This window comes from Ursus arctos, unplaced genomic scaffold (assembly GCF_023065955.2).
Source record: "Ursus arctos isolate Adak ecotype North America unplaced genomic scaffold, UrsArc2.0 scaffold_3, whole genome shotgun sequence".
Classification (NCBI taxonomy): domain Eukaryota; kingdom Metazoa; phylum Chordata; class Mammalia; order Carnivora; family Ursidae; genus Ursus; species Ursus arctos.
The window spans coordinates 76,446,652-76,470,021 of NW_026622985.1; the positions used below are offsets into that span (position 1 = coordinate 76,446,652).

General features: G+C 39.9%; 1 protein-coding gene across 1 annotated transcript; it reads right to left on the reverse strand.

Annotated features, from left to right (window-relative positions):
• Positions 1-889: 889 nt before the first annotated feature.
• GPR37 (G protein-coupled receptor 37) lies at positions 890-20,248 on the reverse strand. Its single transcript, XM_026510328.4, has 2 exons — positions 18,310-20,248; positions 890-2,163 (listed from the first exon to the last, which is right to left on the reverse strand). The coding sequence occupies exons 1-2, from the start codon at positions 19,330-19,332 to the stop codon at positions 1,345-1,347; spliced, it is 1,842 nt and encodes a 613-aa protein (XP_026366113.1). The 5' UTR covers positions 19,333-20,248; the 3' UTR covers positions 890-1,344.
• Between the last annotated feature and the right edge of the window lie 3,122 nt (positions 20,249-23,370).

Here is a 23,370-nt window from a genome sequence, read left to right on the forward strand (position 1 = left end):
ATAGAGCACTTGCTGCATCATGTGCTCAGTCAGTGTTTCTTGATTTATAAAGTTGACTAAGTATCATGAGAGACACTGTGGAATCACAATTGTTGATATGCTCAGCAGCGCAAACCGAGTTGAGGCGTCCTCGAGAAGTTTTCCAGAGATCTATTACAGGGATCTGTAAGAAGACAATGGTGCCTTGTTTTCATTCCCAGATCCCTGGAGGCAGGCATCCTACACAACTGTTGGAACTTAAACTCCTGAGGGGAATCAAATAATTCAAAAGGAGAGGGTTAGTTTTTTGCTGTTGTTGGAAGCTTATGGAATATGAATTTAAAGGTAGTATTTGAATATTCAAGTGTTCTAATCAAGATATATAAATATTTTATTATTCCACTACTGTACTTTCATTCTTTTAAAGAAATTAAGTCACACGGATTTAACCAAGTTTGTTTTTTAAAAGGAGAAAAGTTAGAATTCAGAGTGCTTCAAAGGTCAATGTTAGAGGAAATTAGATGACAAGTGTGGGGTGTCTTAGTCCTTGATTCTACTCATAATTCATAATGGGAAAACTTGTAGCTCTATGTGCTAGTTCAGAGATAAATAATAATAACTCTGCTGTCTATTCTTATTTTGTAAATATTTGGAAGTAATTTTACATCTGTATCTGAATATTAAAAATACAATTTTGTCTGAACATATAATGTAGTTTTATATGAATCATGCATATAAAATAGTACTATTAGGAAAACTGCTTTATAAGATGGTGATTACCTGCCTTAAAGGAAAATAGCATTTTAAAACAATAAGGCTGATTTTAAATTGTGCGTAGAACCAGTAATTGTGTACTTAAGGCAATTAAAAGATTTATTGAATCTTGGTTAAAAGTAGATTGACAATGACATTAAAGAATAAAGTATAATTTATTTGGTGCTACTTTGTGAATGTTTCTTAACTACAAATCATCTCACGATACCATATACAATATACTTTCAATCACAACTCAAACATAAAATAACCTACAAAATCACACGGCTATAATCAATATACAGTGATTATATTTTTAAAAGAAAGAAAGTTAGCAATTAATTAAGTTAAGGTGCAGTAACTTTTTTCAAATAAAATATTAGCACCATACCAGATAAAATGACCTAAAACTATTGGCCTCCTCATATTTCTTAAATAACTAAATATAAACATTTTTTTCAAAGCACAAATATTAATTTGCAGAATCAGTTCTACAGTAGTTAATATTTCTCTCTTTTGTTGCATTTTTTTCCCCAGGAGGGAAAAATATGAAGTAAAATCTTTCACAGGATATGAAAATCAAATAAATCTAACCAAAAAAAAGGTTGTCCTTCAGCAATGAGTTCCAACAGAAGCAAAAGTGGACATTTCCCGGCGTATGGTACTAAAAGGTGAGAGTTCAAGTTCTGTGGTATATTCATTGTCATTGTCATCACTGGTCACTGTTGAAGACTTCTGAATGCACTCATCACAGCAACAGCAACAGCACTCCATAAACGCCCGACTGAAGGGTTTGCAAAGACAGAAAAGGAGGACAGGAGTGACACAGGACTTAAAGAACAGAAGGAACTGGCTGATGATATAAAGCAAGTCCATTGTCTGCTGAGAAACCCCTGTGGCCATGTAGGCAGTAACAATGTTGCAGATATTTTCAGGAATAATGCAAAATCCGTATAAAATGGTCAGAGCCACTACTGTGCAGTTCATCTGGCTTTCTAGCTGAATCTGTCGCTTATTCCCCCGGGTACAGGCTTTCTCCGCTTTGCGGATTTTCCTTGCAGTCACCAAAGAGCAGGTGATGGTGAAAAGTGTGGGCAGACAGAAGTAACAGCCAAAGTACCACCAGAGTCTTGCACTGTCATAGGTAAGGGCTAAAACGTAGATGGTGTCCGGTAAATCTGGGGAGACCTTGATAACGCAGCGTTCTGCAGGAGCTCGGCCACTAAACCCCAAATCCTCCTTGCTCAGCTGACGGAGGACAACTTCTGGAAGTGCTAACAGTAGGGCACCGACCCATATCACAGCAAGCTTGGCAGTTGTCGAAGAACAGTTCTCGATCATTTCATAGTACATCTGCACGTTGGTGGCTGCCCGGAAGCGGTCTATACACAGAGCACATAAGGTGAAGGTAGTGACTCCCAGGGAGGCAACCTGCGGGAGGAACATGAATGCATTTATTCTGGGTGATCTTTGAAAGATCACAACACTAGGCAGTAAATTCACGTTAGCAAAACAGAAAAAAAATAAAAAAAATATAAAAAATTTCCTTGAATGAGGCATGGGTAAATGGGTTGGCGACTTTAGCTGGATTATTATAAAGATAAAAATAGGAGGGGGGAAAAATGTAGTGGTTCAAGGGGCATGGCATCAAAAAATTTTACTGCTGGAAGGATCCATAAAGATCAGCTGGTCCAATACCACTTTATTATAGAAAAGAGCACAGACAATCCAAGAATTTCAGTCACCACAAAAATGCCTACCACCAGAAGATTCAGAGAGAGTAAGGATAGTTGAGTATATCCCATTTTCGTTACTGAAAAGGCTGGTCATGTTTTCCAGCGTGCGGGTCGATAGTATGCCTCACATACCACAAACGTTCAAGAGCTTATTATTTCCAACAAATGATATTTGTAAAGATCTCCTCCAATTGCTCCTAAATGCAAAATAAAGTATTTTAATATTATTTTCAAATGCATATACTTATGGAAAACAAGAAAGGGAAATTCTTCAGGGGTCAAAATCAATGAAAAAACAAATGCCAAAAAGGTCAGTGACCCCTCCCCCTCCATGTTGCGTGCTTGCCCCAGGGACATCTGCCAATCCTGATGAGTTTCAGGTTGGTTTTAGCTAGATGATGGGGCAGGTGCCCAAGTACATGGAGGTAGGAAACAAAGCCAGAGCCAGTGTACGTGGGGATTAGGTCAAAGATTCCCTTATGAATTGGGAACTCCCCAAATAGTGACATCTTCTTGGGTATAAAGAGGAAAAATAGAGGGAAATAGTAGAGAAACTTGTCTGCATTATATGATTTGAATCTAGGCGAACTGGAGATAAAAAAAGAAGAGCAAATTCTAACCAGGAACCCAAATTTACACTGGCCTAAGGCCAGAATTCACACCATCTATGTAGCTCAGAAAAAAACCCAAATTACAATTTAAATTGTCCCAGGCACCTGGTAGAAGAAAACACAAAACCTCTCTGGAAGAAGGCACTTTAAAACCAGGCCCCAGAAATCCACAGATAAAATTTGAGGGAACATGGATTCACAATGAAAAATCACAATATGCAAGAGACAATCCACCACTATGAACTTATGTTGCCAAAAGAAGCAAGTTACAGGATCAGGCATAAAATAAGTACATTTATCAAATTTAAGGTTATATGAGATACTGAAAGAATGTCAAAAAAAATAGGAGATATAAAAAATAACCATGAAAATATGCAAAAAGGAGCCAGATACAATGTCTAGATGTACCAGCCATGGGAAAATTTCAGATCAAAAAACCCTTTGATGCTGACCACATAGAATACTGTATCCAAACTCTTATATGCATACGGCCCAGACATCTAAATAAATCAACAACTGAAGGTTAAGAACCAAAAATAGGTACATTTTTTTTTTCACACAGAGAATATAAATATATGTTCCTACTGTAAACATACTATCATTCAGGAGCCTGTAGAATACTTACAAACATCATACACACACTCTAATGGGGTACACAGACAGGTATTCAACACAAGCATACAGTTAGCACTGTCGACTCTGGCCCAAGCGCTCTGCTACATATTGGGGATATAGAACAAGAAACAATTCTTTCCCTCAAGGAAGTCATAGTCAACCAAAAAGGGGAAGCTGATTCTTAAAGTCACAAGATAAACACAGTAATCATCTGGGAGCATCAAATTTACTCAACTATTTACAGGAAATTGAAGTAATTTAATGTTTAATAAATGTAGTCATTATTTATATATTTAAATAAAGAGAATGAGGGTGGAAGGTAAAATGTTCATGAGGTTTAAGATGAAACAGAAGACTAAAAACCCTGTAGGTGGGAAAGATGTTTGGGGGTGTACCCTAGGCTCTCGGGTATGTGCATTCACACTCCTCTGTCTGCTGGTGGGAATGTTTAAGAAGCACAGCTATAGGTCATGCCTTGGCAAAGGGACAAGGAAACATATGTAACGTTCCTGTCTAATTTTTCAGAACTCAAAGGGATCATGTTGAAAAAAGGAAAACCATTTGTCATAACAGTTTTGACACTCAACACATTAGTTGTTTATCTGCTACATTCAAGCTGTCACTCTTCCCAGAATGATGGCAACTTGCCTTGCGGATTCTATGAGCGTTCTAATGTCAAATGTTCTCCCCTTTTTCACACACTAAACATTAGTCAGTGTCTACTGGTTCCACTATGGAAAATAAGGACATTGCATCTATGCCCTGACTATTCTCATAACTCTTAGTGGAGACAGTCTGAAAATGAGATATAATGAGGGCTTAGGTGTATGAAAAGCAAAACTGAAGAAAAAGTATGACTCACAATCTAGATCAGGGCAGATCAAGATGACATGGTTGAGCTTATAACAACAATTCTCGTACAAATTTCAGAAAGTTTCCCATAAATACCAGTATAAGAAATATCCACCCAATAGGACTTCCATAAAAAGTCATCCCTCCATATACCTTTTTTTTTAAAGACTTTTATTTATTTATTTATCTGAGAGAGAGAGAGAGAGAGATCACGAGTGGGGAGGAGGGGCAGAAGGAGAGGGAGAAGCAGACTTCTCACTGAGCAGGGAGCCCACCTCGGAGCTCACTAGATCCCAGGACCCTGGGATTATGACCTGAGCCAAAGGCAGATGCTTAACTGAATGAGCCACCCAGGGGGCCCTCCATACACCTTTTTAAAATTAACTTCCAAATTAATGAATTGTTGATCTTGATGGAAATGTATTTTCCCTCTAAGCCAGAGATTCAAAATAAATCTAAAATTGAGGTCCACACTATGCAACTGCCTTATGATCAGATTATGACTTTTCTTAATGTCAGTAACTGCCACACTTTGCATGGAAATCTGAGGACTGGCTATTCTCTAAAGGTCTGCATCAAAAGTATGATTTAGAAATTGCAGTATTTTATTTTATGGGTTTTTGAAACTTCACATTTGTATATTTTTCAAATATTTTGATTCATGTTTCTCTAAGAATGTAAAACAAAACAGAAAAAATCCTCAATCTATCAAACGTGCACAAATCCTCAGCAAGGCTTTCTGTGCCATCTTCACTAACGCACATCTTTGTGCGTGTCTCCCTGTCACCCACATATCCGGAGTCAGTCCACAAACAACAAAGCTACAGAGCTTTATGCCGTGCATTCTATTAAAATTATGAATAACATTTCTACTGAAGGATAGCTTGGTAAGACAAAAATACTAGAGAGTCTGATGAGAGGCAATCCCTTAGAGGCTTGGCACATCCATTTCTTTGTAGTTTTCGATCATTATTTACAAAGAACACACAACACTCAAGAGGTAGCATCTTCTCCCCCGATTAATCTCCTTAATTTTAAACACAGAGATTTAAAATCTGGACCAGGGGCAGCTGGATGGTTCAGTCGGTTAAGCATCTGCTTTTGGCTCAGGTCATGATCCCAGGGTCCTGGAATCGAGCGGGGAGTATGCTTCTCCCTCTGCCCTTACCCCTGCTCGTTCTCTCTCTCTCTCAAATAAATAAGTTAAATTAAATCTTAAAAAAAATCTGGAGCAGTTATCACAAGAGCTAGCTGGCATTTGTGTACCTAACTCACAGTCTGTTACAATGCATTTCATGAGCGGGGATAGCCAATGGATGTGGGTGGACATGTATTAAGACGGGTGTGTTAGACTGCCTCTCCTTAGATATTTATAAACTGTGCTGCACATCCACTTTTAATTAGAAGCTGTTTGCTGCCTCAAAAAGCAAAAAATGTTTTCTAGCTTCTGTATATTTCATCGCATACGATAACAAAAGCCAGGGCAAATTTTAAGCAAGATTTACACGTGCTCCAACTCTCCCTCGGGAATTCTACGCTGTACTTTATTTGAAGATGCTTAGTTCTTCAGCCATGTTCCCCAAAGCTTTCGGACTGAGCACCAAATATATCTGAAAGAACACATTTGATCCTTAGTCCTACTGACGAATCACAGGTTGAGGGAAGCTTCCTAGCTTTCATACACGCATTGCAGGCGGCTCCAGGACCCAGCTTCCTATTGTCAAATCGTACTTCTGTCTGATAGTGTTCTCCTCAGTTAGGAGCTGGCTGAGGCAGGAAGGTCACAAGAGCTGGGGCCTCCGAGGAAAAATGCTGCCCCAAATGCAGATAGCACTTACTACATAGTTGCCAACAGCAACCACAGCCCAAAGGCCAGTCCTAGATATCTCCTCCCTCCTGCTGCTGCCTGCAGTGCTATGACTTCAGATAGTTTTCTGTTAATTCACTTCTGCTCCTGATTTTATGATGTGAAAAAGCAAGAAAGGTACAAAGCTCCTGCTCAGTACTTTATAGAAGGCTTTAAACATTCGTAAAGAATCAGCCTCAGAAATTAATTGATAAAAATCATCTGAATCATGGGTGGTGGGCTAATTTCTGCTTTCTCCGACATAAAATCTATCCATGCAATTAAAATTGCTAAACGTTGGGGTAACATGAAAAGATTTCAATCACAATTTTTAAATATATTTGTTTACTTACAGCTCATTGGAAATTCTACCAAGATAAATGGTGCAATTCTATGCAATTATAAAACTGTGTCATAAATGCTGGATCTTCTGCATGTAATGGCCATATCTGATTGCTAAAATTCAATCACTAAGAAATTTGCTCTTGGGAGTAAAACTGGTAAGGGGTAGTTTTTTTGTTTTTGTTTTTGTTTTTGTTTTTGTTTTTTTTTGAAGCAACATCCAGAGAGATGGAATGAGTAAGATGCAATCTCCTACTAATTAAACTGCAATGGGAGAAATAATGAATGTCAACAAGAGCAGAACTGTAAACACTTCTAATAGACAGGACTATTAATTTTGAGAATCAAAATCAGAGGAAAGCTGGAAGCAGAAATTTTTAACTATTTGGGAAAATGAGATAATGGAGCATTTTGAGGGTGCTGGCATCAAAATATACAAGCAAAGAGAATCAAAATAAACAACTCTAAAATCTTTTCTTTCATCCCGCAATGTTCTGCTCATCTCTGTATCCCGGAGGAACAACAGTACAGTGCCTTCAGCTCCTCCCCAGGCCACATCCAGAGCCGGGAGGCTCCTGGCAGCCTCGGCCACGTGCAGCACTGCTTCAAGGCATGGGATGGGCAGACCTGAGTGCTCAGGTGGGAAAGCAGCAGCTGTGGTGCCGAAGTATTCTTCCCACTGTTCAAGTTCTAGTTCAGTACAAACATGAGGCCATGAGAAAACCGGGGCCATCATATTCACTCTGTGCTACATTAAATTCCCGTTCACTCAACATGATGGTAAGAAAGAACACACGGACGCTTTATGAGAAACAGTAAGGCTCTTGGCAGGAAGATCCTGAGTTATTGTCTTAGCTGTTGCTCCATTTTCCAGAAGCTTACTGCAGACAGACAAATAAATCATTTTTTTAAGTATTGTATTTTTAATTTTTTAGAGAGAGAGAGAGAGAGAGAGAGATATGGATGGTGGGGGAGGGGCAGGGGGGAGAGAGAGAATCTCAAGCAGGCTCCACGCCTAGCGTGGAGCCCGATGCAGAGCTGCATCTCACGACCGTGAGATCAGTACCTGAGCGGAAATCAAGAGTTGGCCGCTTAACTGACTGAACCCCCCAGGCACCCCATACGAAACCATTTTGAATGAGAGTAAGTTATGAAGGTACAACTCTTACCAAATACATGGTATCTTTTGCTAAACTTTCTGATATAAATCAGTGATAACAATGATGGGGGGGAAAAGACCAATGTACTTCCTAGTGAAATTTCTTTCATATGAAACTGAGTCAACATACTTTAGGTACAGTGAAGTGACCAGAATACACTGATTTTTATATAATAGAGAAATTTCTAACCAAAAGTCATGACAACTGTACTCTAGCCTAACTTATATTTTACCTTGAAAAGATGTTTAAGTACATCTATTTCTGTGCTGTCCTTTGTATACCAGTAACGCACAAAACAAGGGCATTATTGTTAAGAAAACCCATTCATTTGGACCATGAATGATAATCTATTATAAGTCTGTGGTTACAGCCCTAACAATCAGTCAGGGAAAAAGCAGGAGGAGCACAGGGTAGAGTTTCCTTTGAAACTCTAAATGGCTTGAGCTTGTATGCCTTTGGCTTCCTCTTGCATTTTCCATAATCCTTATCCTTGCAGCACTTCAGGGCAACTTCTCCAGGAAAGAGACACTTCTTTGATCACCAGTGAGGAGAGCATGTTTATCAGAGCCTCTGCTGTGAATAAGATGGCCTTTATCAAAAGGTCTTCATTTCAGAATGCATGCAAGTCATGAGACTATAGTAGTAACACACTTCCATTAGTGTTTCCGAACCAAACCAGAGCAAGTGGGAGAGATCTGCCTCACCCCTTACAAACATGCATGGATCTCTAAAATGAAATAAAGCTATTTACAGCCACTCTTCCACAGTCAAAGAGAAGGCTTCTTCCCTTTATCAAAATGACTGAGATTTAATCTGACACACCCAGATATCATAAATATCCATTTATTTCAATGATACCCAACGTATTTCATCTATATTTGATTCCCAATGTCATGGAAGAACAAAATATTTTGAAGGCATCAGCTGTCATTATAGTCTGATTCTTTACCTTCCAGTCCCTCTTGCTTCAGCTTGGTAACATGCTCTTTTTTTTTTTTTTTTTTTTTTTAAAGATTTTATTTATTTATTTGACAGAGAGAGAGACAGCCAGCGAGAGAGGGAACACAAGCAGGGGGAGTGGGAGAGGAATGAGCAGGCTCCCAGCAGAAGAGCCCGATGTGGGACTCGATCCCGGAACGCCGGGATCACGCCCTGAGCTGAAGGCAGACGCTTTTAACGACTGCGCTACCCAGGCGCCCCTGCTCTTCCTTATTTTAAAAACAACTGAGACAATTTAAAAGCTAACATATCATCCCCAAACTTGTGTTGATTTTAAAATTCTTTCTTTACCTTTATAGTCCGACCTTGACATAAAGTTTCCTACCAGTTGTGACATCTGACCTCTCTAGCACAGTATATTTCTTTTGCAGTTAAAAAAAAATTACTACAACGTGTCTAAAACATTATAATTTGGTTATAAATATGCCAATGCTCACTAGTATAAAACATACCAATGAAGCAAGATTAACATCATTTGTCCTAAGAGGGAAGCAATCTATTGAAATCAACGGATCTTAAGGAATCTATTTATTCTCAATAATTAGTATTTATCCCAAGCCCACAGTCCTTGGTATTATCGTAAAGTTTCTCATCAATCTTAAAGTGGCCTGGAATTTCTGTTGTTCACCTAGGGGTTCTGATGAGTTTCCAAAGAACAGCAATAAATTTTCACCAATTTTCCTTCATTCTTAATGACATTAGTTTGCATGATGGGAAACCTAAACTAAAAACACATTCCTCATTCATTTGTGGTTGGGTAATTATGATTTGAATGACATCAAGAAACAACTTTTAAGACAAAATTTCTCTGCTCTTAACCAAAATTCCACCCTTGGTAGTCTATTAAGGAAGTACTTTTTCTTCATTCAGTCCTCCTATAAAAGGCACATATCTCTAAATCTCACATCTTTCTGTAAGTGAGTTAACAGGTGCTTTTCCCATACATGAGAGATTTGAACCAAGGAGAAGACAACGAAGGTAGGAGGAAAGGCCCTCAGGGTGGGGCGTGATGAGCAGGAAGTAGAAAATGGCAGCCCTGAGCACAGTCATACACCTAATGAAAATGACTCATTCCAGTTCTGGATCAAATCGGTGACCCTGGCCTTGTTAATGCTACAACCATTCAAGTGTGCTGACAAATAACATGTAAAACTATCACAAATCACAAACCAAGCGTATTCTGTCTCAGGAATAAGGCTGGCACTGGGATTATATCCTGTGTTTTATAGAGGTTTTATGGAAAGTATGTATATCTACTTTTCAAATAGAGAGACCCCATATTTGAGGCTGCAGCAACCCCATTCTCCATTCTACCTTGAAATTGTAGATGAGATCATCTCCTCTGGCACAAAGAACATCATTCTAATTTGGATACTTAAGAGTTAGTCTTGGCAACAAGGTTGAGTTAATTATTGGACTTTGGCAGGTCAATTCTTGGGAAGTAAAAGGACCAGAGGATCCCCAGAGGGTGGGAGCAGAGTGCAATGCCAGAGACAAATCTCACTGCAGAGCAGCCCGCACACGGTCCACACCCCAGACACTGATCCCTGTGCTTCCGATGTGACACTGTTAAATCTAGTAAAGAGCTAGTGAAGGCGGAACATTCTGTTAAGGTCCATGCAGCATAAGGGTAAAAAGCAAGATAGATAGACCCTCACCTATTCAGCCTGGGAATCATAAGCCCGGATCTATTTTGCTTGTTTCCTTTTTGCTGTTGAAGGATGCTTTGTTGATATAACCAGATACCTTGGCAGTCCTTGGGAACTTAGGATAAGCACTCTGATTCTGTGCTTGAAAGATTAATCCAATTTTGAGAAAGTCCATTCTTTATGTTTCCCTTTCTATAACAGGGTCTAAGGTATCTATAATAGGGTCTAATGTGTCTCCTTTGTCAGCCTTTCTTCCTAGGTTCTCTAAAGTCAAATTTTTCTTTTTTAAAGATTTTATTTATGTATTTGAGAGAGAGAGTGAGAGCATGAGAGAGAGATAGAGAGAGCACAAGCAAGAGGAGGGGCAGAGGGAGAGAAGCAGGCTCCCCACTGAGCAGAGAGTCTGATGCGGGGCTCCATCCCTGGACCCTGGGATCAGGACTTGAGCAGATGTTTAACCAACTGAGCCACCCAGGCGCCCCTCTAAGGTCAAATTAAATAATAGGTACATTTCTGAGATTTTCAGAAGAAAAGAACTCAATTTAATGTACTATTATTACACTGTTAAATGACCATTCATTTAAGTAAAATTTTAAAATTTGATTTACCTAATTCCTCAGGGCTAATAAGGACTAATAATTCCAAAGCAGAGATGGTTATCTCAGGCATTGCATTCTAAATAATAATTTAGAATTCTATGATCCAAATGAGATTTCTAGGGCTGTCCTATCTGCCAAATTATCCTGCCAATGATTCTTATGGGCTTCCTACCCCACAAAAGGTTGAGAAAACAGGAAAGCAAGAATTAAAAGATTTTCATACTTGTATCTTTTCACCATAGATCTAGACTGTATAGAATTTATGAAGACTAATAATAAAAATATGATAGAACAGGAATTAGAGTGAGCACAGTTTTCACTTGAATTTGTCCATCTTCGGTCCTAACTCAGTACAACTGTGAGCTGACTCATTCTAGGACCCATTCTTAACCTTCCATAATACCTTGTTTTAACTTCTAGTATAGTGCTCATTACTCTGTAGAACATTACTTTACTTCTCCATAACTTTAAAAGCAATAATGCCTCTATGTTATTCATCTCTGGAAATCCCCCCCCCCTTTTCTCCCACTCCTTCAACTCCCATCCCCACCTAACATTATACCCAACACAGCAGAAAAGCTCAATAAATGTTTGATGAATAAATGGATAGTAAATAAATGAATGAATGATGACATACACGGAAAAGGATTATAGAAAATAATGAATTATTCAAACTGTTCTTTAATCAGTTACTAGGTGCTGCTGTTTTATATATAATCCTTCCAAGCTGAATGCCAACAAGTATCTCTAGAAGAGAAGTAAAGAAAAAAACATTTCTGTGTGTACTTCACTGACAAGCTTTAGAAAAGAACAGCATTCTCAGCATAATCACTAGTTAAGGAAGTTATTTAAATTTCACATTTGAATATCATAAAACTTTTATTTCTTATATAGAACCCAAATTCAGTAAACTTCACCATACACTGTTCATAAATGGCATTATAAATAAGAGCTCATTCTATAACTTTTTAAATCTTTTCTGCAAAAGTCATCAGCTAAATATTTTTACTTGCATGGGAATGTAGGAAATGATTACAAAGGGATTAAAGGGAAGTCATAAAATATTTGTTGAGCACCATTCACATACACTGAGCTTCTTTTCCCTGAGAATATTATTAGTGACTTTCAAATTGCTCATAAAACTGTATGTCTGCACTTACAAGTCCACCAGAATACCTCATGGTTACTCCACAACTCAAGCCAACTTACCATCTGTCATGATAAGTGTACTATTACTTGAATGGAGGGGTTGCAGGGAAATCTGTGTGGCATCGCATACCTGTATGGTAAATCACCTTCAGCTTCCAGGACCTTCCTTTTTTACCTGTCAGTGCTAACTACAATCCAAGGTAATTAAAGAGCCATTTATTTCACTCAGTTTAAAACCAGTATTTCTAAAGCCATTGGAGAATCTGGTTCTTTTTATCACAAAAGATTGTAGGTCTCTCACAAATCATCCCCGGTCCAGAGGCCCTGGGGAGATGCATTTCCTATATCCATCCTCCACCCTCTTGCGGGAATCTTGTATCCCAGTAAAATAAAAATACAGTTAGGGGCGCCCGGGTGGCTCAGTCGGTTAAGTATTGGACTCTTGATTTCAGCTCAGGTCACGATCTCAGGGCTGTGAGATCGAGGCCCGCCTCAGGCTCTGTGCTGGGCACGGAGCCTGCTTCAAATTCTCTCTTCCTCTGCCTCTGCCCCTCCCTCATTCAGAACTTCCAGTTAACATCCAAACAGAAATAAATATTTGGCAGTGGATCTGCATCAGGTGATACACTGATTCTGGTTGGCTTTCATCAAGTAATGAGCAAACATCTGTTCCAGTTGCCACATTCAGTGCCTGAATTATTTGGCTTTAATCATTTGTTAGATCCTTAAAGGAATAGTGTGATAGGGAACTCCTTGCCAATCTCCTATTGCAGTCTACACCCAGACCTCCATATCTATCCATCTCTCTCCTTCCCTCTTCCCTACCCCTTTCTTTCCACATATAACTACCAGTTTGAGGATAGATCTGTTTGGTTTTTTTTTTTTTTTTTTTTTCCTGGTGACTATCTGATAAACCAGTTGAAAATGATGTGTCTATTAGGATGGCTGCCATCCATCCCCTCAGATTGTCTTCTCTCCTATCCCTTTTTCTTACCATTCCATCTGCCCTTGATCCTTAAGGGACTTACCACTAGGCTACAAAGGCATCAGAATCCTGGAACAGAAAGAGAGAAGTTACCCACTACAACATTTCCCAGTATATTCCCGCTCATAGCAACATTAAATATGATAAAACTACTTTCTAGCAACAGACCCTGGAAGCTGGCTACTCTCCTCAAGCCTTATGCCAACAAATTGAAATAAAACAAGTGTTGAATATAAATTGCAAAGATATGTAATTTCTACTAAAGAAACGCCTCCTATATTTCTACACAAACCCAACTCTCCCCAAAATTCCACTATCTCTGTAAGATTATGCTAATACTAAAGTTGTAGGAAAAAAAAAAAAACTATGGTAGAAGAAAAGAAGGCAGAAAGGAAGATAGGAGAGAAAAATTGAGAAAATTTCTGAAGATTAATAAAATTAACTGTGGTATAGCTACTATGGAAAATAGAATGGAGAGTACTGAAAAATTTGAAGTGCTGCCTGGGGGGCTCAGTTGATTAAGCATCTGCCTTCAGCTCAGGTCATGATCCCAGGGTCCTGGGATCGAGCCCCACATCAGGCTCCCTGCTCAGTGGAGAGCCTGCTTCTTCCTCTCTCTCTGCTACTCCCCCTGCTTGTGCTCTCTTTCTCTCAAATAAATAAGTAAAATCTTTTAAAAAATTAAAAAATAGAATTATCATATGATCTAGCAATTCCACTTTTGGGTGTTTATCTGAAGAACATGAAAACACTAACTTGAAAAGATATATGCAACCCTATGCTCATTGTAGCATGATTTGCAATAGCCAAGATATGGAAACAACCCAGGTGCCCACTGATGGATGGATGGATGAAAAAAATGTAGTGGATACACTGGAATATTATTCAGTCGGAAAAAAGAATGAAATCTTGCTATTTGTAACAACATAGATGGACCTCAAGGCTTTTGCTGAATGAAATAAATCAGATGGGGAAAGACAAATACCATATGATCTCACTTATATGTGGAATCTAAAAAACAACAACAACAACAACACACACACACACTAAAAAACCTAAAACAAAAACACTAAGCTCATAGATACAGAGAAGAGATTGGTAGTTGCTAGAGGCTGGGGGTTCTTGAAGGGTATCAAAAGATACAAGTTTTCAATTATAAAATGAGTCATGAGGATGTAATGTACGACGTGGTGACTATAGTTAACAATACCGTATTACATATTTGGAAGTTGTTAAGAAAGAAAGTAGATTTTAAAAGTTTTCATCATAGGAAAAAAGAATATTGTAACTATGTAAGGTGACAGATACTAACTAGAGTTATTGTGGTCATTTCACAATTATACAGATATTGACTCATACTCTCTCATACACCTGAAACTAATATAATGTTACATGTCAATTATACCTCAATAAAAAATAAAAATTAATTGTGAATAAAATTTTAAAATAACTAAGAAATATTAAAAAATAACACTGGAAAAGATGAAACAGATTACTATCAAAAAGGTCACTCATACATTACAAATCAGTAATAAGATGTGTGGTAAAAAGAAAGAAAGAAAGAAAGAAAAGCCAACAAATAAATATAAGTAAAAAGTGAAGAGAAGGTAAAATCTAGATCATAAGAGGGGATAAAATGTCAAATAATTTTTAGAAGTCTTGTGGTCAAGAAGAAAAAGATTTGGTGGGGGAAGATTTTTGAGAAAGTTTAAACAAATATAATTATTTACAGTGTCTTTTACCAATCTAAAACAATTCATGATTTTAAGAATATAAAATGTAACCTACATAGCTTAATTTGATCACTAAAATAATCATCTTTGACACATTAAAAAGTGCAATTGACTCATGATTGCAGTTTTTAAAAATTTAATGAACTACCAACTCTGGAACTTACAGGTAATTTACAAGAAACAAGATCAAACTTAAGAATATAAAAAGCTATAAATTTCATCATACAGCAAATGATGTTAACTGGGCTTATTTTTTCCCCTACCCCCACTGGATATAAATGTCTTTTTAAAAAGATGCCAAGGAGCAGACCTAAAAAAGAAAACACTCATTGGACATTCTGGCCTCATAGATGTTTGTCAAATAAGCAAATTTGAGATGAAGAGTCTGGCTGCCACTGACTAGGTATATATGCTTCGGATGATCACTTCTCTCTGGGCCTCATGTTTCATCTTTAAAACCAGGGGGTTGGATCAGAGTGCCATCTGGTTCTAATTTAACCTGGTAATTCAAAAGCTACTAGTGCAGGTTGTGGCTTCCCACCGAGATTGCCTCCCCACAAAATTCCTTCAGGCATGAGGTGCTGATTCCCGGACTGCTGGGATTGTTGGTGGTTGGTGGCTCTCAGCTGCATCCCTCTGTAGGAATTGCCCTTCAGAGAGATCCACCCAGATTGGGGTTATGCCCCCCCTTCCTGGGAGCAACTTCCATCCAGTGACCGGATGGAAGACATAAAGTCTGGGCTGTCTTCCCTCAATTCAGGACGCCGGGCAAGGCCCTCCAGCCCTGGAGCTCCCCGTGGTGTCAGCCGAGGTCTCTGGCATTGGATCACAGTTCAACTTCTCCCTCTGCCCAATCCCGCCTCCTTCAGTCCCTATTAGGTGTTGAACCTGAGCACATGCCCCAGTAAACTTCCTGCAAAGCAAATCTGCGCATTTGGGTTTGTTCTTTCCGGAAGCTGACATGGAACAGGCACTAAATCTCTCTTACTTCTGTGAAAATAATAGTGCCTCCTAGAGGCAGAAATGTTTTATTTTGAAATTTGGACTATTTCCGGTTATCATCAGGAATTACAGAGCTGATACCACTATCCAATAATTATTTTCACAAACATACTAATGCATCATTAAATTATTTCAGAAGAATAGGACAGGAATGTAGAAACACTACATCTTAAGATTTTCATTCATGACTTTAACAGTAAAAATGTATATTACAGTCTAATTTTAAAGAAAAAGATGAGTAAAATCCCCCCTCCCCAAACTTTGCTTCTCTGGGGAAAACAAAGTCTAATACTACTAACTAAAAAAAAAAAATAGGGCTATAAAGAAGGGGTGGAAAATACAGAGAGCAAAAAATAACAATAGTTGTTTTAATAATAAAAAAGGTAAAAAATATTCTTAAGGAGCAGAGAATTACATTTAAAAATGAAATAAAAATGAAAATATACATTTAAAAAAATCCTTAGAGCTAGAGAGAAAGAAAATTAAAAGACATACATGATAAATGCCATCACTCAAAACTCATTGGTCTCATAAAGTAACCAAAGTTTTTATATTCTTTTCTGAATTTGGATGGGATTCCTTTCTTTTAAAGTGTTGTTTTTTTTTTAAGAACTGGGTAACTTTTTTTTCCCCCCAGTTTCTTTTTTCTGTCCTCTTTATATTGTTTTTTCCTCTAATGTACAAAGGCTTCATCATGCCCAGTGTATTTTAGACAAGCCAATACACTTCTGTGTTACTTGGGGTAACTCTCCTGTTCACTTTATAGTTCACTTTTGTCTCATTCTCGCATATGGCAATTTCTTCTGCATTATTCAAGCACATAATCAGAGAACACTTAAATCTTGACCTTGAAAAGGCAATTGATAGACACATTTCTCTTACATAAATTCAACTACCTCCCCTGCAATTCAAAAATGAACTGTCTACCAAATAAATTAGATATTTCAGAGCTACTTGGATCCTGGCAACAAAAGAAACCCTAGGTCTTGGTAAAGTAGCAACAGCTGATTTAGCCAGCATGGAATGATTCTGCATCTGATCCCTGCCAGGACAACAGAGGGTCTTATTTACTGTCTCTTCCCCCTGGTTCTTCTAAGTAGGTACTGTTTTCTGTTTACTTATCCCTTAGCTTTAGGCCCTGGGACAATGTTGAACATAGTGTCACTGGCTCTGCTGCCAGACAGAATCAGGGGCTCTGGAATATTTACAGTTTCCCTTCTTCTGCTTCCATAAATGAAATGGGCAGTCTGAATGGAGGAAATCAAGGGCCAGCTGGCTAAAAACACAACTGGCAACAAAGCACTTGGGCTCCTTCCAAGAGCTGGTGTTTAAAGAGAGGCCATTTAAAGAGCAAATTCCAACTATCATAATAACGGTTCAGGACACTAGCTGTAAGATGGAACAATAAAATTTTACTCAGCAATATTTTTGTTTCCAAAGTTTGGAACCTATTATATGGCCCCTTCTTAAGAATTTTTTCTAGTCTTAGTCAATCACTTAAAATAGCCAATCCATTATATCCTAACAAATGACAAGTATATATTATATACTTTGAGAATATATATATATATACACACACATATATGTACATGTCTATGTATATATATGAATTCTGTGCCACGATGGCCAAAGTGTTAGTTTTGCTTAAGCTCATTCATACAAAATAAATAAAACTGTTAAGAAATTGAAAAGAAAAAGGAGAGAAATAAGAAATGACATAAGGATTAAATGGGATGGAATGGCAGACAGCCAAAGGACACTTAAACTAATTTGGGAGGTTATTAATATATCATGAAGCCAACTGACAGAAAGCAGATTTCCTTTGCTAAATAAAATAGTATTTCCATTTTGATATTTAAGAAAAATTCGATAATCTTCTTGGGGAAAATCATGTTGGAGTACTACTCAATAAACAATACATGGTTTTTTGTTGTTGCTGCTGAGTTCTGGTAATGACAACCATAGACTGGCTATTTACTAACCCTAGAATCCCTGATAGGTGCCAAATCAGAAATATATATAAATGCCATATTCAGCGAGATAAATTTAAAATGTAAACAGTTCTATACATCATGAGATCATAATTATTTCACGATCCAGGAGCAGATGAATTTGAAGGTGAGCGAACAAAGCTGCCTCTCTCTGTTTCTCAATGATTGACAAGAGTAATGGAGGAGGGGCCCAGAAAAAAAAGTAAAAGGGTTCAGCAGCTAGGTAGGTGCGTGGCGCAGCAGTTCTGATGCTATAAATCCCAGAAATGGATAAAGCCAGTAGTTTGAGACCCCCTGCAAGCCATTACCTCGATATAGGGCACAATCTTGCAAGAGAAGTCCTCCAGCAGCCACTTCTTCGTCAGCTCGTGAAAGATGACGAGCGGAAGGCAGAAGAAGATGATGAGAAAGTCCCAGAAGGCCAGGTTGGCCAAGAGGGAATTGGAGATGCTCCGCATGTAGTAGTTGTGACACACGATACACATCACCGCCAGGTTGCCAATGATGCCAGTGCCGAAGATCACCACAGACAAACACATAACTGCATAGGCTCCGTATGACTCCTGGGTCAGCGGGTAGAAGGGGTTCTTTAGTCGCAAGCGCCGGTTTGTGCTGTTCCCCCGGCGGGAACCCCCGCGTTCGTGGACCCCTTCTCCCGAGGACCCATTCTGGGCCAGCGCCCTGCCAGGGGGTGCGATCGTCCGCCCTTCGTGCCCCGACGGTCCATGGACCATCTTGGGTGGGGTGTCGTGGTGGGAACCCTGGAGTTTCCCGCCTCTCCTTGGCCAGTAATAAAGGTCGCTGGCTCCGGGTTCTGTCCTCACACTCTGCTCCTGGCTATGCCCAGAAATGCCAGCGCCTCTGGGACCCTTCTCTTTCCCCTCTGAAGTCTGAAGGAAGAGTTGGAGAGCCGGGGGGCTTCCTCTCCCCAAAGTTCCAGGGGGCTCCTGACCCCAGGCACCTTTCCACCTCCAGGCTCCAGACAGCCTGGCTGGGGGTCCCGAGGGTTCTGCGGCCAACGCCTCCGCCCCTCTTCCCGCTCCTGGGTCACCGCCCCGGGCTGCCCTTAGGTCCCACAAGGGCGCCGCGCGCGCCGCTGCCTCCTGCTCCTCCTCCCTGGGCGCACGGGTTAGCAGGTCTCCTGCAGAATTTCCCAGTCCCCACGCGTCCCTGCTGCGACGCTGGCTCAGTGCAGGTGAACAGTTTTCCCCCAGGCAAGTTTCGTTCCTGGGCGAAGAAGCGGACCCGAGGGCAGGAGAGGCAGAAACCTTGAGCAGTAGCAGAAGCAGAAGCCGCGAGGTGCGGGCGAGAGGCGTGCCCGGGGCCCGCATGGCTCGGTGAGGGCGCACCCGGTAGCCGCGGCTCCTGGTTAGGACCGACACCTGCTGCCCAAGTTGCTGCTGAGAGTTAGACACATGTTACAACTTACCCCCGCCCCGGCAGTGGGGGACGGGAGATTACAGGGAGCTTTGGGGGATGGGTCTTGGGTCACAAACCCTCCCCCTCTACAATCCTTCCTCTTTTGGCTTTCCGTGCATTTCTCAGCCAAATCCACCCCGAGCGCAGCCTATCCCCAAGGTTCAGAGAGGGAATTGCTGCTCCCGGTGGCTGACCTTGAAAAGTTGCAACCAACACCTGACTGTTGATTAATGTTGCGACTGGGAGAAGCCCGGACCAAGCCCCACGTTCCTCCCTGCCTTTGGGTGGTTGCCTTCTTGGTAACAGTTGCTCTGCCTATTTACATCCTTCCCATACCGCTTTATCCCGTTGGTAACAGTTGCTCTGCCTTCTACACCCTTTCAATACCGCTTTATCCAGCTGTAAGCCGAGGTCGCTAAAGGGAGAGAAAAACAAGTTGCCCTTCTTCAGATGACTGGCAGCCACAATCCCGCTCCCGGCTCTCTGGAAACAGGTTGCAAACAGCCAGACGCCGCGCAGATGCGCCACGGAAACTCTTGCCCCACCTAACCCCAGCGACTTGCGAGGCTACTGCTGCCGAGGAGAAGCGGGATTCCAAACCCGCGGCCACTGTCAAAGTTGCTTCTCCTCCTGCTCAAAGTTGACCAGGGGGCGGCGCGGGCTGCTGGGCGGCGTGTCCTCGCGGACTAGGAATTGGTGGTGGGGGTGGGGAGGGCGGGCGCTTGCTCCTCTGTGGATGGTGTCGGCGGCCGAAGGAGCTTGCTTCTGTGACAGCAGGCGCAAGCCGGGCGGAGAGTGTGGTGCCTGGAACCGCCGCGGGCGAGGCGGTGCATGGCCGGAAAGGGGGAGGTGGCCCGGCCTCTCCCCACCGCTCCAGTCGCTGCGCGCGCGGGCGAGACCCAGCGCTCGGCTCCCCGCCTCCTCCCCCTCCTCTGCCTCCTCCGAGAGAGGCTGGTTTGTGGGGAGAGACTGGATTCCCTGGTGGTTTACGACTCACTAAACCCACACACGTTTCATTCAAGCCCTTTGTAGAGGCTTTCACTCGTAGGAGCTGGATGCGGAGAGGGAACAAGGGCGGAGGCGCGGTGCTAGAGATGGGCGGGACCCGTTAATTCCCCAGATGCCTGAACCAGCTTGACAGGTCCCAGAGACCAGTGCTTTCGCTTCCAATCCGCCGTGGCGAGTGCGCATGCCCAGGCGTCGGCCCCGAGGGAGTAGTAAGGTGAACCGCTCACCTCCTTCGGTGTTCCCAAGAGCTGAGACTGGAGAGAAAGGAAGCTCAGAGGTTTCAATCGTAGAGAATGAGCTCTTCCGACTGTGGGGCGCAGAGTGAAAATGTTCAGGATGCACCATTACCTTTAACACGAGTTTGGAAGCCTGCTAACAGGGTTTACTTAGAATGCCCAGAGTACAAAGAAAGTAGTTTTGTTTGATGAACTGGTGGGAAATGACGGGTGGGAGGAAATGAACGTGAACAGAACTGCCAGCATGGCTGACCATGCCTTTCCAACCTTTACAATAAACCCTCCACTCCTGCCACAGTTGTTCAGGGTACAGTTAATAAGACAGACAAATATAAAATAGACAAACTGATGAAAAGAGAAAGTGATAGAGGAAGAAATAAAGGCATTTTGAAATGAAAAAAAAAAGGCAACATCTAGAAAAACAGGAGAAAATACAATGAAAGATGATGCCAGCTGTGACAGGTATAGAATAATGGCCCTCCAAAAGATGTCCACATCCTAATTCTTAGTGAAAATTTTACCTTATTTGGCAAAAGGGACTTGGCAGATGTGATTCGGTTAAAGATCTTGAGATGGGAACAGTATCATGAATTATCTATCATTCAGGTGGGTCCACTGAAATCACAAGGGTCCTTATAAGAGGGAGGTAGGAGGGTCAGAGTGGCATAGGGCAGTGAGCCAAGTAATGCTGGCAATCTCTGGAAACTAGAAAAGTCCCTGCCTGCTCATTTTAGACTTCTGACCTCCAGAACTATAAAATAATGAATTTTTTGTGTTGTTTTAAGCCACTAAATTTGTAGTAATTTGTTGCAGCAGCAATGATAAACTAATATACCAATTAATCTGAAAATGTAGACAGCAGCAACAATTTTATTGAAAAATATTAACTACTAAAAATAGCTCAAGAAGAATTTTTTAGAAACCTAAAGATAACCATAACATAAAAGAAATTAAGTCGTTCATCGTGTTCTACCTATCGGAAAGCACTAGACATTATCAAATCCTAAGGTGTAATTATACTTTATATGAAATGTTTGATACCTACCCAATTAATTTTATGAAGCCAGAATAACCTTAATATCAAAATCAGACAATCACAGCAAAGGGAAAATAAAGGGGCTAATAGCACTCATTTATACATTAATTTATTCATTTACATACAATAATTAATTTTCTCAAGTACATTAGTCCATTAGACAAATATTCTGCTCATGTTATATACGGAAGAGCAGTGAACAAAATAAAGGTCTGCTCCCTCTGAATTTATATTCTCTTGGGGGAGACAGTAAACAAATAAATATACAATATGTCAGATGATGATAAGTGCTATAGAGAGAAGAATGGAGAATAAGGAAGTAGAGTAATGGATGGGGGAAATATGTTCTTTTATAAGGATGGCTAGTGAAAGCCTTTCTAATAAGGTGATTTTTGAAGACTTACAAACATATAATCCAATAATCCCAAATAAAAGCCTGACAAATTCAACACCACCTGGTTTTTTTAATGTGGCATATAATAGGACTTATCCCAGAAATGTCAGGATAGCTTAACATTTAGTATATTTTTTAATAATTTATGAAATCAAGCAATTTATGAAATTAAGGACAAAGACATACTAATCTCAACAGATGCAGGAGAAGCATTTGGTTAAATGCAATCATCATTCATTATTAAAACTATTAGCAAACTAGAAACAGAAAAAAAGCTTCTTTAATATAACCAATATTAATTTAAAAATAAAGCAAACATTAATGTCAAAATAATAGAAACATTCCCTTTAAAATGAAAACAAGACATGGATCACCTCTTCTATAATCAGCACTGTACTGAAAATACTTACCAATGAAATAAGACAAGAAAAAAATAGTTGTAGTACAAAAGTACAATTGGTGTTATCTGTAGATTAGATAAGCTTATATACAAAACTTAAAGTGAATTAACATTTACATAACTTCCACTTATAACTTAGCAGATATCAAGACTTATATAACTATAGTAGCAAACAGCATGACATTGGCGCAGGGTAGACCAAAGAGATAAATGAAATAGAACAGAAAACAAGGAAGCACGCATAAACTTACGTGAGAATCTGATATAGCAAGAGAACTGCCATTGCAAGTGGATGGTTGAACTAATCAATAAATGGTACTGAAAAAAATTGACAATCCATAGAGGAAAAAATAAAGTTATATTTCTTCATGCTATATATAAAATATATTTCAGATTAAAGATCTCAATATGAAAACTAAGTATTTAAAACTTTGAGAAGAAAATATAGGAAAATGTCATTATGACATAAGAGTGGAAAGGTTTCATAAGATTGAGGAAGAAAAAGTGTAAAAGATAAAAATGATAAATATGATTTTCTTAAAATTTTACATTTCTGAACCAACAAGGAAACCATCAGCAGAGTTAAAATCAAGCCACAAATTGGAAGACGACTGTAGTATAGAAGTAGTAAGATCTAGTGCTGCCTACTAGTGAGAGGAAAGTCTAGTTCCAGTGGGTCTTTTAAAGGCACAAAATATGCTATGGTACAAGTTTATAGCTGCCCACTAGAAATATCTTATAAAGTAAGCACCTAGCGCACTCACTCAAAGCTGAATTATTATTACATAAGTTATCATAACAAAATGATATTATGTCTATGAATTTGCAGGCACATTGGTAATACTCCTGAGAGGGCTTTCCAAGGTGGTTCCCCCA

Coding starts and splice junctions, on each gene's coding strand:
- GPR37 (XM_026510328.4), bottom strand. CDS start 19,332: ATGCGGGCCCCGGGCACGCCTCTCGCCCGCACCTCGCGGCTTCTGCTT. Junction 2,164..18,309: donor AGATTGTGCCCTATATCGAG/GTAATGGCTTGC, acceptor TTCCTCCCGCAG/GTTGCCTCCCTGGGAGTCAC.